Raw genomic sequence first — 13,625 nt, forward strand, 5'->3', positions numbered from 1 at the left:
ACGTGAGTGAGAGAGAGAGAGAGTGTGTGCGCGTGACTGTGGCGCACGCTGCTGACAGCGAGACTCGGCTGAGTGGCGTGATGCGTGTAGCAGTGTATGTTAATGGAGAAGTTTAGCGACGGCGGTTGGGCAGGTAGCAGGGCTCGTGCTGTAAACAGTATAGTTATAATTAAAGCAGCAAGTCTTCAGCACAGTACTGCTTGCTTTGTTTGTGCCGCACCACACTATAGCAGCGTGGAACGTTCGAGGGAGTTAGCCCCGGAGGAAGAGCTGCCTTCGGCCCTGGAGGACGGATCTCCCATGTGTCCCCCAACTAAGAGTTAGGAGACTGAAGCAGGAATGGTTAACACATAGCATGTCATTTTTTCCCCATTCAATTTACTTTCATTTACATAGCGCCAGATCACAATAAAGTTGCCTCAAGGCGCATCACACAAGTCTTTTCTTTGTTTAAGAGCATAAGACGAGGGCTGAAACGATTAGTCGAGTAATTCGATTACAAAAAACATTCGAGGCAAATTCTGTGCCTCAAAGCTTCGTTTAAGGCTGTAGTACATATGCCAGGCCTGTATGTGGCACTGTAATATCCCCAGAAAAACAAACAGAAGAAGACTAACGCAAGCGCTAATCAAATTGGTACAAACACTACAACTTTCCAACGTGACAGTGTATTGGGGAAAATAACCTTTTCTCAAACAGAGTTTCCCCAGTGAGTCTGTGGGCAGTGCAAATAGAATACAGACAATAAAACTTTGAATTTAAGGTAAACCTACCAGATTTATTAAGACAGCGGGGCAGATCAATCATCAAAACTCACTCAACTTTGCGCAAAAATGGATTCAGAATGCATACAAATCTTTAATAACGCCACAAAACTGATACCCACAGCATTGTGCAGCAAAAGGAACACTCTTCTTTTCAAAAACAAAGTTTTTTTAAGCTTTCTGTCCAGAAATCTGTACGGGAGGGGTATCCAGTCTCACGTCCTTGGTCTGCGCGTACTCCATGGAACATTGCTATTAATCCTTAGTCCCTCATTGTGATGGAAACTGATCTGATAATCACTCTGGGTGCAGAGGTCACCAGTACATACGCCCTCACATTGTCTTCGGGACAATGTGTAACTCATTAATTAATGTAGATCAGTGTTAAAGTGTCACTCTCTTCAGCTTGTTGTTACAGCTCCTGTATGAGAGGAAAGGTCCATGAGTTCAGTTCACAGCGACGTTATTGTATTCCTCCAGACACTGTCAAGGCTGGCTCAGATAATAACCCAGTCATTGTTTTCCCTCTGGGAGCAAAACGCTTTCACACCGTCAAAATAAGAGATCACTCACATTTTACAGAATACAGCAAGCAGCAATTAATTTTGAACAGTACAATCATTCAACTGCACGTTATTGATCAGCATAGTTTAAAAATGAATGTAATTAACCATTTGATAATAAACAGAGGCAACAAAAAATATTATTTGCAGTACACATCTTGACCTCATGACCTTTGAACATATGGAACATCATGTCAGGCATTAGTCATGACTTTATTCAAAAAATGGTCAATGTCTGACATGTTTTAAACCAACATGTTACACCCCACTTCTAAACATGTCATTTTATGAAAACCTACTTTACTGATTTGAGAGTCATCACACCTGTTCCACATGTTCAATACAATTCATCATAAGCACATTTTTCAATCATTAATCAAACCGTATAATACTGTATCATTTCAAAACCATAATAAATCAACTGAACACCTATCAAAGCATAGGCATACACATTTTCGGATAATTCTTAGACTGCGGGCACTTATGTCCTTTGATCATATTGTATGAAAAACAAATAAGGGGAAATTTTGCACTTTAATTGTTATCTTTACAATGAAAGTGTGTTAAGAAATTTGTTCTAGTAGTCTATGATGACTTTTTCACCTTTTTTCAGCATCATTATATGCAAATATTGCCGTTTTGTGCTTGTTCCACACCCAGACTTTTGATCTTCAATGATAAAAATGAATGGTAAAGAAACATTTTTTCTAATGTTTTAAAATATCTCTGAATAAAATATCAGTAAAATAATCAAAACATAATTGGGGTATTCAATGTCATACAACTGTTGATTTTTTTTTTAAACAAAATGTAGTTGTTCCACACTATTGCCGTAATTTCCACCACAACACTGTAATGTCCCTTTAAACAGTTTGTATGAAAGATTGTTTGGGTAGTTTCTATGGAGATAAACAGTGACATCAGAGCACGTGTATATAGCGCCAAATCACAACAAACAGTTGCCCCAAGGCGCTTTATATTGTAAGGCAATGATATGGTGGAAATTACATTTACAAGGCCAATAGTGCCCGTAGTTAAAGAATCACCCTTTCATTAATTTGATATGATAAAACCCTTAAAACACATTATGGCACAAGTATACACTCTATTCAACTTTAATCATTCCATACAACACCGAGTTCATTTAAACCGGCATGGTGTACATACTTCTCAACATTTGTTACTTTTTGAAAATAATGAACACAAAACCTTTTGTTCAATTTAGTAAGTTTCAACATTGTTAGCATGCAAAGCTAATCAACAGTAAAATAGCATATATTTACATTTATTCGTTACAAGTGAAATAAAGCCTTTTAGGAGAAAGACTGTCCACACTGATCATCTGAAATAGCTTACTCTGCATTTAAAGTGAAGCAGTGCGTTTGTCTGTTAAAAAACAAAACACACTTTCGTCCACTGGCTGCTCTACGTGGGGAGTGGCTATCCGCGCGGCGGCCCATCAAGATGTGCATCGCACTACTGCACATGCGCACAGCGGCTCAGCACTGCCCTCACAGCTCCGTCCGGACACACTGACAAACAGTCCACTGTTTCTTCTGTGATTTGCTTGGACTCACAATGAGTGTTGCGCTTTTTAGTTTTCGCTTTTTTGGGCAACACACAATGCTTCGCAGACACGGTAACTTAAATAAAATAATCATAATAATACAACCCCTGGCAATAATTATGGAATCACCGGCCTCGGAGGATGTTCATTCAGTTGTTTAATTTTGTAGAAAAAAAGCAGATCACAGACATGACACAAAACTAAAGTCATTTCAAATGGCAACTTTCTGGCTTTAAGAAACACTATAAGAAATCAGGAAAAAAAATTGTGGCAGTCAGTAACGGTTACTTTTTTAGACCAAGCAGAGGGAAAAAAATATGGACCCATTGCCATTTCAGCAAAATGTCAAGACTTTTGCCCGACTTTGGCTGAGCTCCTGACACCGGGAAAGATCCAAAATTGTAAAGGCGTGAAAAAAATAATTACCCAGGAAAACAGAAAGGGATACAGTAAATTTGACAACCTCCGTGATGACGCGCAGCGACATTGCACCATTGCTTAAGGAGAGCCCTGGACTGTTAATGTTTTAAAATGCAAAAGTGCTTTTTATCTGATTACTCGATTAATTGCCAGAATAATCGATAGAATACTCAATTACAAAACTAATCGATAGCTGCAGCCCTACACAAGACAAAGTCTTTCAGCATAAAAGTACATATTTTTAATGTGTGACAGCATCCTGTATCGTAACAGAATCTGTTTCAAACAAACCAAATCGTGTGCAAATCGGGTAAAAATTTGGGGAGTTATGCATTATTGTAGTTTGGGATAACAACTTCCCCAGTACAAATAAATGCACTGGGGGTGCAACAGGGAACCCATCCAAGATGGCGGCCACGCTGAACGTCAGCTGTACAGTCTATGAGGTGTCTATGTATGTAATGTCTATGCTGAAAACCCTCAAGATTTATGATTTTAATAAATTTGTGTCACATTAACAGTTAAATATTTTTTAGGAAAATTGTGTGAACTGAAAAGCAGGTTTTCTTTTATTCTTTGACAAAATAATTCAACAGTGTCTCTGCAGAACAATATTGTGTCATAACTTCCAAAAACTGGGAAATAGTTAATTCTTTAATACTCTTCTCATAGTTGTGTGTAATAGAGCAGGTAGGTAGTTCAGTACATTAATCCAGCCTGAGTATTCTATAACCAACATAAAATTTATGGTGGCCATCGGGGTGACAGCAATAAACAGGTCGGAGTCATTAAAGAATAACACACGAGTCAACATTTAAAAATGCTGCATCACAATTTGCCAAAATTGGAAGTTTTATTTTTTGACCCCTGTGTAAGCCTTCATTGGCCCCTACATTATTTGGCTGTTACATGAAGCAGCAGGTACTTTAAATTGCCCACATCACAGCTTTTTGGTTTTGTTTTGTTTTTTTTAAGGGTTGCATCTTTAAACTCAGGAATGAATGTACAGGTGTGTCTGAAAAAATAACTATGAAAAAGATAAATATTTTTGTCACTTATTTCAGAAAGTGTAAATGTTATATATTCTAGACCCATTACACACACATTAAAATGTTTTTTTTTCCATTTTAAAAATTATGGCCAAATACTAATTTTAATGATTAGTCTAAATACCATGAAAGTAAATGTTCCGATGGCTGTGGGAGATTTTATGAGCATTTTTAATTTTGTTCCTACCTTTTCTGATTTGAAGGTTGTATTACTTGACTACAGCTACCTCTCCAGAATGACTTTCACACATTTTTCTGGAGGTCTTGATAAAATGTTAGACTCAGTTGTTTATTAACCTCAGGTGGTATCATCATAACTGTCTGTGTCCTTGGACTAAAAAAAACTTCATGTGCTTTGTCTCAGTCCACCCAGCTGTAAATGGGTACCAACTTTAGCTGAGGAAGTAACCCGAGTCAGACTGTTGTTCCATCCATAGGGAGTCAGACACTCATCTGTTACGTCCCATGGAATCTGGGGATAAGCACCGACTGTGAACCTCAGGATCTGTACAAGACTATGCTAAACTGACTTGGCCATTAGGGTTTGTCTCCCGCATGGATCTGTTTGTGCCTTAAGTACCAGTTCATGTGACTGAAACTATGCTGACATTCTTCACAGAGGTTGAGTCTTACACCAACAAAGTCACGTTAGTGGGCTTGACCTGGGTGATGTCAGCCAACAAGTATATGAGAGCACGTCATCCAGCATTCAGTCCATTTTGGAATCTACTGCCGAGACGCCAACTGACATCCGAAATTCATAGAACCGTAGTTACGTTTGTAACTCTTGTTCCATTTCATTCCTCCTGACCGCCAGAGGGCAGTGCTTAGCACATGAATGACCTCATACCAACAAGGTCACGAGGAGGCTGCCCAAGTTGCTGTTGCACAGATGTCGATCAGTGGAACAACTGTTAGGGCAGCCCATGAAGTGGATATGCCCAGGTTGAATGACTATTGTCTGTTTCACACATCCCTTTTTTCTTTTCTCTTATTGCACATTTTATTTTACCTGCACATTTCATTACTGTGAATTATTCAGTGTTTAGTGTATATTTATACATGCCGTACAGGGAGAGTGCAGCTCAAACCAAAGTCAAATTCCTTGTATTCTGTCGATACTTGGCAATTAAAGCTATTGTGATTCTGATTCACTGTGGACACGTTGGTGAATTTTTAAGGTTGATAAATGACTGAAAGATTTCCCACACTGGTCACAGGTGTATGGTTTCACTCCACTGTGGATGAGTTTGTGTATTTGTAGGCTCAATAACTGAAAGATTTCCCACACTGATCACAGGTGTACGGTTTCTCTCCACTGTGGATGCCTTGGTGTTTTTGTCTGGCAGATGACTGGCTGAAAGATTTCCCACACTGGTCACAGGTGTATGGTTTCACTCCACTGTGGATGAGTTTGTGTATTTGTAGGCTCAATAACTGAAAGATTTCCCACACTGATCACAGGTGTACGGTTTCTCTCCACTATGGATGCGTTGGTGTTGTTGTTGGTTCGATAAGTGACTGAAAGATTTCCCACACTGGTCACAGGTGTATGGCTTCTCTCCACTGTGGATGCGTTGGTGATTTTCCAGGGTATTTAACCGGTTGAAAGATTTCCCACATTGGTCACAGGTGTATGGTTTCTCTCCACTGTGGATGTGTTGGTGTTTTTGTCTGGCACATGACTGGCTGAAAGATTTCCCACACTGGTCACAGGTGTACGGTTTCTCTCCACTGTGGATGCGTTGGTGGCGTTTTACGCTCCATAACTGGCTGAAAGATTTCCCACATTGGCCACAGGTGTACGATTTCTCTCCACTGTGAATGCGTTGGTGACTTTCCAGGGTATCTAAACGACTGAAAGATTTCCCACATTGGTCACAGGTGTACAGTTTCTCTCCACTGTGGATGTGTTGGTGTTTTTGTCTGGCAGATGACTGGCTGAAAGATTTCCCACACTGGTCACAGGTGTACGGTTTCTCTTCACTGTAGATGCGTTGGTGGCGTTTTAGGCTTGATAACTGGCTGAAAGATTTCCCACACTGGTCACAGGTGTACAGTTTCTCTCCGCTGTGGATGTGGTGGTGTTTTGTCTGGCAGATGACTGGCTGAAAGATTTCCCACATTGGTCACAGGTGTATGGTTTCTCTCCACTGTGGATGCGTTGGTGCCGTTTTAGGCTCGATAGCCGGCTGAAAGATTGCCCACATTGGTCACAGGTGTATGGTTTCTCTCCACTGTGGATACGTTGGTGACCTTCCAGGGCATGTAACTGGTGGAAAGATTTCCCACATTGGTCACAGGTGTACGGTTTCTCTCCACTGTGGATGCGTTGGTGAATTTGAAGGGTATTTAACCGGCTGAAAGATTTCCCACATTGGTCACAGGTGTACGGTTTCTCTCCACTGTGGATGCGTTGGTGTTTTTGTCTCTCAGATGACTGGCTGAAAGTTTTCCCACACTGGTCACAGGTGTACGGTTTCTCACCACTGTGGATGCGTTGGTGGTATTTTAGGCTCGATAAATAGCTGAAAGATTTCCCACACTGGTCACAGGTGTATGGTTTCTCTCCACTGTGGATGCGTTGGTGAACTTTAAGGGTATTTAACCGGCTGAAAGATTTCCCACACTGGTCACAGGTGTACGGTTTCTCTCCACTGTGGATGCGTTGGTGTTTTTGTCTCTCAGATGACTGGCTAAATGTTTTCCCACATAGATCACAGGTGTACGATGTCTTTCCACTGTGGATGCGTTGGTGGTTTTTTAGGCTCGATAAGTGGCTGAAGTATTTCCCACATTGGTCACAGGTGAATGTTTTTGTCTCACTGTCAATAAGATGTTTTAGATGAGATGACTGACTAAAAGCTCTGTCACACTGGTCACTGGTGTGTGGTTTTTCCTCATCATGGATGAGCTGGTGGTGTTTTATATGAGATAACTGGCTGAAAGTTTTTCCACGCTGGTAAGACTTGTACCGTTTTTGGGTTCCTGGTTTTGGGTGAACCTCATTAATCTGAGCAAAGGACTGAAGTCTGTCTCCATTTGTCTTGTTGTGTTCCTGCAGTGCCACAAAAACACACACATAAAAAACATGTGATGTGCAAGTTGTGGAGAATAGTCACATGCAGGAGTCACTATGCAACAGAAGTCAGTAAACCTCACTCCCCAACAGCTAAAAGGACTCTCTGACCAGAGCTCTGGGTCGTGGCCTTCTGGTTAGAGAGTCCACTCACCTCCCATGCTGGAGATCGTGAGTTAGCGTCCCAAGGGGAGTGAGTGGGAGGAGTCAAACATACAACACAACACAGACGACAGAAAGTACAAATGCTACATTGGTGCCATGACCCAGATGGGAGTGACATTCAAGGAGTGGTGAGTGTGAGGGAGGCCAGCAGGAGTCACTGTGCATACAGTAGTCAATAGGGATCCCCCCTCCACTAGAGCCCGACCGATATGGATTTTTTGAGGCCGATGCTGATAAAGATATTTGGATTAAAAATGCCGATATATCAATAAATTGGCTGATTTGCCGATAGCCGATAAATCAGCCGATATATATATATATATATATATATTTTAATGAATAAAATGTTCTTTTTTTGGACCCTTAAAAAAGGTATGAGCTAAAAGCTGAAGCTTTGTCCTCATATTGATTAACTTTATAACAGAGAAGAATTTTCAAGTTCAAAAAATGCAATGTGCTGGTAGAATATTTTAACAATAAAACATAGACCCTGAAACTATCATATAACAGTAAAATAAGATTCTTTTCAGAAGACCCTGTAGTATGTTTGTGCAATTTTCAAGAACAGTAACAAAGAACTGTCTAGTACAAAAAAAAAAATCTGTGCAAAGTTGCATTAATCTCTAAGGAAAAGATAAATAACATTACAAAAAAAAAAAAAAAAACCCTCAACTCTACAAAAGTTCTTAAACAAATCTTGAAACATTCACCCTTCATTCTTGGTCCCTTTGGGTGGAAATCAAACAGACGATAGGACTGGCAGGATATTTTTCATTATGTTAACAGAACGGAACGGAAGGGGGGCAGCTTTTGAAAATTTAAAGCTAAAAATTAGCCATTCTAGGGGTACCCAAAGGGGAAAAGCCTTCTGCGACAAAGGAACGGAGGATGATTCTCGTTTGTTGACTGCAACATGACAACAGTCCCAGTATGACTCATGATATTTTAATGGCTTTGAGAGCGGTTAAGAAGTGGACTTGCCGCTTCTGAAGAGCAGCGAATCAAAGAGCCACGAGCCAAAACGAACCATTGCTTCAGTGATTCACGCTTTAAACTGGAGTACTGCTGTACAAACGGTTGATTACACGGTCCAAAATAAGCGTAACGGTCCAAAATTATCGTAACGGGCCGTAACGCCTGTTACGATAGCTCGCTAGCTGGCGCGAGGCTAGTGTGAAGTGTGTGCACCTGTGAGTGCTTTGTGACGGTGGAGGAGCTCAGTGGCACCCGCTGCTCGGTAGGGACAGAAACTGCGATAGAAGTCAATCTCCAAACACAAGCAGCCACAGAAATAGAAGCTCGATTTGTCGCTAATCGTTTTTAACAAAGAAAATGGCGCTAAGATGATTAGGAAAGTCTCTGTTTCAACTCAGAAAAGAATGAAAATTCTCCCACGGATGTTTACACCAAAAGATCGCTGATTCGCCTAAGACAGATCATCCAATCATCATGCAGAAGCTGGACGTCCGGGCCAGCCGAGGCCCGCCCACTGCCCCATAGACCCCCAGACACGCTGAGCGTCCGATGGGCGGGACAAAGCCCAGCATTTATCCAATGACTCGTCTCGTTTCGCTGCATGCTTTGGTTCGCTATTAAAGCACTGTGAAGCTGCGAGAATGAGTGAGAGGAAAGCGTCGTTAACAGTGATAAGCTGATTCTGAACAAAAGTTGAGCGCGTTGTTGCGTATATTTAGTCAATGACATGTACACACAACAGTATATATTTAATCAGTTATTTATTTATTTATTTATTTTTTTACATTTTATGGAGTTTTAGAGCAATCGCCTGAACTACAGGGGCGGTGACGAACACATTTAAGCAGGGGTGTAAGCAGCTCTCAGTTGAATGGAGTCAGAGCTCCATCTACTGGACAAACGGTGCAAGGACATTTTACATGACCGACACAAACATTATTTCAGTAACTGTTCTGTATATGAGAAATCATCGGCGTGGTATCTGCAAAATTTCGGCCGATGGCCGATATAAGCCGATGGGCTTATATCGGCCGATAATATCGGCCGGCCGATGTATCGGTCGGGCTCTACCCTACCCTACACACACACAGAGAGAGAAGATAATACCATTCTACTATCTTCTTGTATACTATGACTACCATTCATAATATTCTATCCTCTGCAAACAGAGGTGAGAACTGCTTCTAACTACTAACAACATCTATGACACATTTCAGTCCGGGTACCGTGAGTTTCATTCCACTGAAACTGCCCTGTTGAAGGTGGCTAGTGACATTATGATGGCCGCTGATAGTGGTAAATGTTCTGTGCTGGTTTTATTGGATCTGTCACCTGCATTCGATACCGTTGACCATGGCATTTTGATTAATAGATTGCAGTTTACAGTTGGCATGTCAGGTCCTGTATTAGAGTGGTTTAGCTCTTACTTGGTTGGTAGAACTTTTAGTGTTTCTGTGAACAATGTGATGTCTGAATCTGCTGATCTTTTGTGGGGTGTCCCGCAGGGCTCAGTCCTGGGTCCGATTTTGTTCCTGCTGTATATCCTTCCTCTTGGTAAGCTGATCCAGCAGTTCTGCGATGTGTCCTACCATTTGTATGCCGATGACTTGCAGCTGTACTGTTCTTTTAAGACAACTGAAGCACAGAAAATTTGTTCTCTCATTAGTTGTCTCACTAAAATTACAGAATGGCTTACTGAAAACAGCCTGCAGGTGAATTCTAATAAGACTGAGACATTGATTGTAGCTCCAGATAGTGCTATGTCTGTCATTAAGAATCACCTTGGTAATCTGAGTAGCTCTGTTAAAGGCAGCCTGCGTAACCTGGGTGTCATTTTGGATGGAGGGATGTCTTTGGAACATCACACCAGGCAGCTCGTTAAGAACTGTTTTTTCCAAATTCGAAACATTTCCAAATTACGCAAAATGGTGGCTTTTAATGAGCTAGAGATGATTGTGCATGCATTTGTTTCTTCACGACTTGATTATTGTAACAGTCTCTTTACATGCCTCAGTAAGAAAGAGCTGGCCCGCCTGCAGGTAGTGCAAAATTCTGCTGCACGACTTCTTACCCGCGCCCACAGGAGAATGCATATTACTCCTGTCCTCAAGTCTTTACATTGGCTCCCTGTTTTTTACAGGATAAATTACAAAATCCTCATGCTGACCTTTAGAGCTCTACATGGGCAGGCACCGGAATACATTAAGGACCTGATCCAGCCTTATGTTTCCAGCAGGAGTTTGAGGTCTTCCAATCAGAACCTGCTGATGGTTCCCCGAACTTGTTTTAAAACTCGAGGGGACAGATCTTTTAAAGCTGTGGCACCTCGCCTCTGGAATGAGCTTCCCTGTTCTCTTCGCTCACTGGATTCTGTGGATGTTTTTAGACAGCAACTAAAGACACATTTTTTTAAACTGGCATTTTAGTGTCAATTTATTTTATTGTTCTATATTTGTATGTGTTGTTTTTATTGTCTATTTATATCGTGTGAAGCACTTTGTGACCTTGGTCTGTGAAAAGTGCTATATAAATAAAGCTTACTTACTTACTTCTAGAAGAAACCAATCTATCCTCTGCAGACAAAGGAGAACTGGCCACAGAAAAGAAAAAAGTTCATTTCTTTTGACCTCATATGTTGGCAATATCACCCAAGTCATCCAGATGCATACAGTTTTAACTTATGGTTAAAATTTAAAACAATATAATTTTGAACAAGCTATTTAAATTAACGTCACATACGACAGAAGAAATGCATTTACCCATAATCCCTTTGACATCTGCCTGTTTGTTAAAAAACTTTAAATTACTGCATTATTTAAAATTAAAAGATATTTGTTATATTTTAACTTTGTACAAATTACATTAATGGAGTTATTCTATCCAGAATAATTTGATGATTTTAAATCAAAACCATAACTCAAAACTGCTTTACTTTCCAAGACCTCTGCCTCACTGCGGCACGGCTGGATTCGGTTAAGGAATAATGGCTTTTTGTGAGTGTGCAGAGTTGAGCTTAGCTCCTCTCAATTGCTTCACTGTTGCAAAATATGTAGTGAGCAGGAGCTTCTAGCAGGGCGTACAAAGACAGAAGTACTGTCTCATTGTTTGGGTCTGTGATCGTGGTGTTAAAACTCAAAATCTATGGAGTTAAAACTGTCTCATTAATATTTGTAAATATACGCAGGGTGATCTACAAATAATCATTGATTTGCAAATGTGTTCAGATATCCACAAATGCAAATTTCATATTTGTAACTTGTAAATTGGTCTTTGCAAATAATATTGTATTTGCAAATATAAAACTTAATTTGTAAAAAAAAAAAATTACATTTGTAAAACTGGAAATTGTATTTGTGAATTGAGTTTCAGCATTTGTGGATCGCTTTCCTCTGCGACGTCATTTTGAGACATTCTTTTCACGAACACAGATCCACAAACAAATGCTGACAGATTCACAAATGCACACGCACACTGGATATCCACTAGATGGCAGTGTGGTTCCATTCATTGATGTGGCAAGCTGAATTATTTTTTTAAATTGTGTCCACGGATTTCATCATGGTAAAGGGGGCGGGGGTGTTAGTGTTGTACACGAGTGGATTTTCACTCCCGTCCCATCCCGCTCCCAGAAAAAAAAATCCCATCCTGTCCAATCCCGGACTGGAGTAAAAAAAGAAATCCCATCCTGTCCCACTCCTGTAAAGATGACTCCCAATCCCTCCCGCTCCCACTCAAAATCAGTCCCACTCCCATCCCACTCCTGTATGTCTCGTGCCGTGATGATCAATCAGGGACTTGTGACGTGGAGATGTCTGGAGTTTGACTGAAGATGTGAACATGTCCTGTATCTGGTAGCAGCCTGTGAGCAGGACTTATGTCTCTTTTGTCCTTTATTTCACAATTATGATAGAGTTTTTGGAGTGAGCAGAAGCACCACAGCAGGGCAGGGGCGTAGCACCAAACTGTGGGCCCTAGGTACTAGCCATATTGAAGACCCCCCCCCCCCCCCACTGTTATGTACTTTTTTATTAACGCAAACACCAAATTTCTAATGCGTAGTCAAACCAGGTCTAAATCATGTATACCTTAGATCACACCTGGGAATCAGAACCCTTTTTAAAGTTGGGGGAGTAATATTGAGTTGGGGGGTCTGGGGGACCAAATCGCACCATTTTCTAGAAAAATGGTGCGATTTGGTCGATTTCTATTGACGAGATAATCTATCTCACTCACAGAGTTTAGGTAGCTACTCTGCACTGTGTTGGTATATGGCATTAGAGAACATAAAGAAGGAATCATATCCTTAAACCTAGTTACAGCGCTTTCTGAAAGACTGAAACTGAATAATGAAACTTATTCCCCACTGCTGGGTAGTCCATCAGAGTAAATGTAAATGTTATTAAGAAATGATCAGACAGAAGGGGGTTTTCAGGGAATACTGTTAAGTCTTCAATTTCCATACCATAAGTCAGAACAAGATCTAAGGTATGATTAAAGTGGTGGGTGGACTCATTTACATTTTGAGCAAAGCCAATCGAGTCTAATAATAGATTAAATGCAGTGTTGAGGCTGTCATTTTCAGCATCTGTTTGGATGTTAAAATCGCCCACTATAATTATCTTATCTGAGCTAAGCACTAAGTCAGACAAAAGGTCTGAAAATTCACAAGAGAAACTCACAGTAACGACCAGGAGGACGATAGATAACAACAAATAAAACTGGTTTTTGGGACTTCCAATTTGGATGGACAAGACTAAGAGTCAAGCTTTCAAATGAATTAAAGCTCTGTCTGGGTTTTTGATTAATTAATAAGCTGGAATGGAAGATTGCTGCTAATCCTCCGCCTCGGCCCGTGCTACGAGCATTCTGGCAGTTAGTGTGACTCGGGGGTGTTGACTTATTTAAACTAACATATTCATCCTGCTGTAACCAGGTTTCTGTAAGGCAGAATAAATCAATATGTTGATCAATTATTATATCATTTACTAACAGGGACTTAGAAGAGAGAGACCTAATGTTTAATAGACCACATTTAACTGTTTT

At 40.6% G+C, this 13,625-nt stretch overlaps 1 protein-coding gene and 1 long non-coding RNA gene across 5 annotated transcripts in view; one reads left to right on the top strand and one right to left on the bottom strand.

Annotated features, from left to right (window-relative positions):
- Window positions 1-13,625, bottom strand: part of LOC117528231 (zinc finger protein 271-like) — a 136,512-nt gene that overhangs the window by 30,032 nt on the left and 92,855 nt on the right. For 2 of the 4 annotated variants that reach the window (XM_034190933.1, XM_034190861.1), the window contains exons 2-3: window positions 6,649-7,421; window positions 5,661-6,397 (exon numbers count right to left, since the gene is read on the bottom strand). The exons of the other annotated variants lie outside the window; for them this stretch is intronic. In XM_034190933.1, coding sequence (XP_034046824.1) covers window positions 5,794-6,397; window positions 6,649-7,421 — 1,377 coding nt within the window. In that variant the 3' untranslated portion in view covers window positions 5,661-5,793. Of the gene's footprint in view, window positions 1-5,660; window positions 6,398-6,648; window positions 7,422-13,625 lie in introns of those variants that run through there. 4 annotated transcript variants of the gene reach the window in all.
- On the top strand, window positions 3,264-6,891 carry LOC117530731. The gene is made up of 4 exons (XR_004566444.1): window positions 3,264-5,583; window positions 5,828-5,911; window positions 6,248-6,415; window positions 6,667-6,891. It is a non-coding gene; the product is annotated as an uncharacterized LOC117530731 (long non-coding RNA).

The sequence above is a fragment of the Thalassophryne amazonica genome, chromosome 1, assembly GCF_902500255.1.
Source record: "Thalassophryne amazonica chromosome 1, fThaAma1.1, whole genome shotgun sequence".
Lineage (NCBI taxonomy): Eukaryota > Metazoa > Chordata > Actinopteri > Batrachoidiformes > Batrachoididae > Thalassophryne > Thalassophryne amazonica.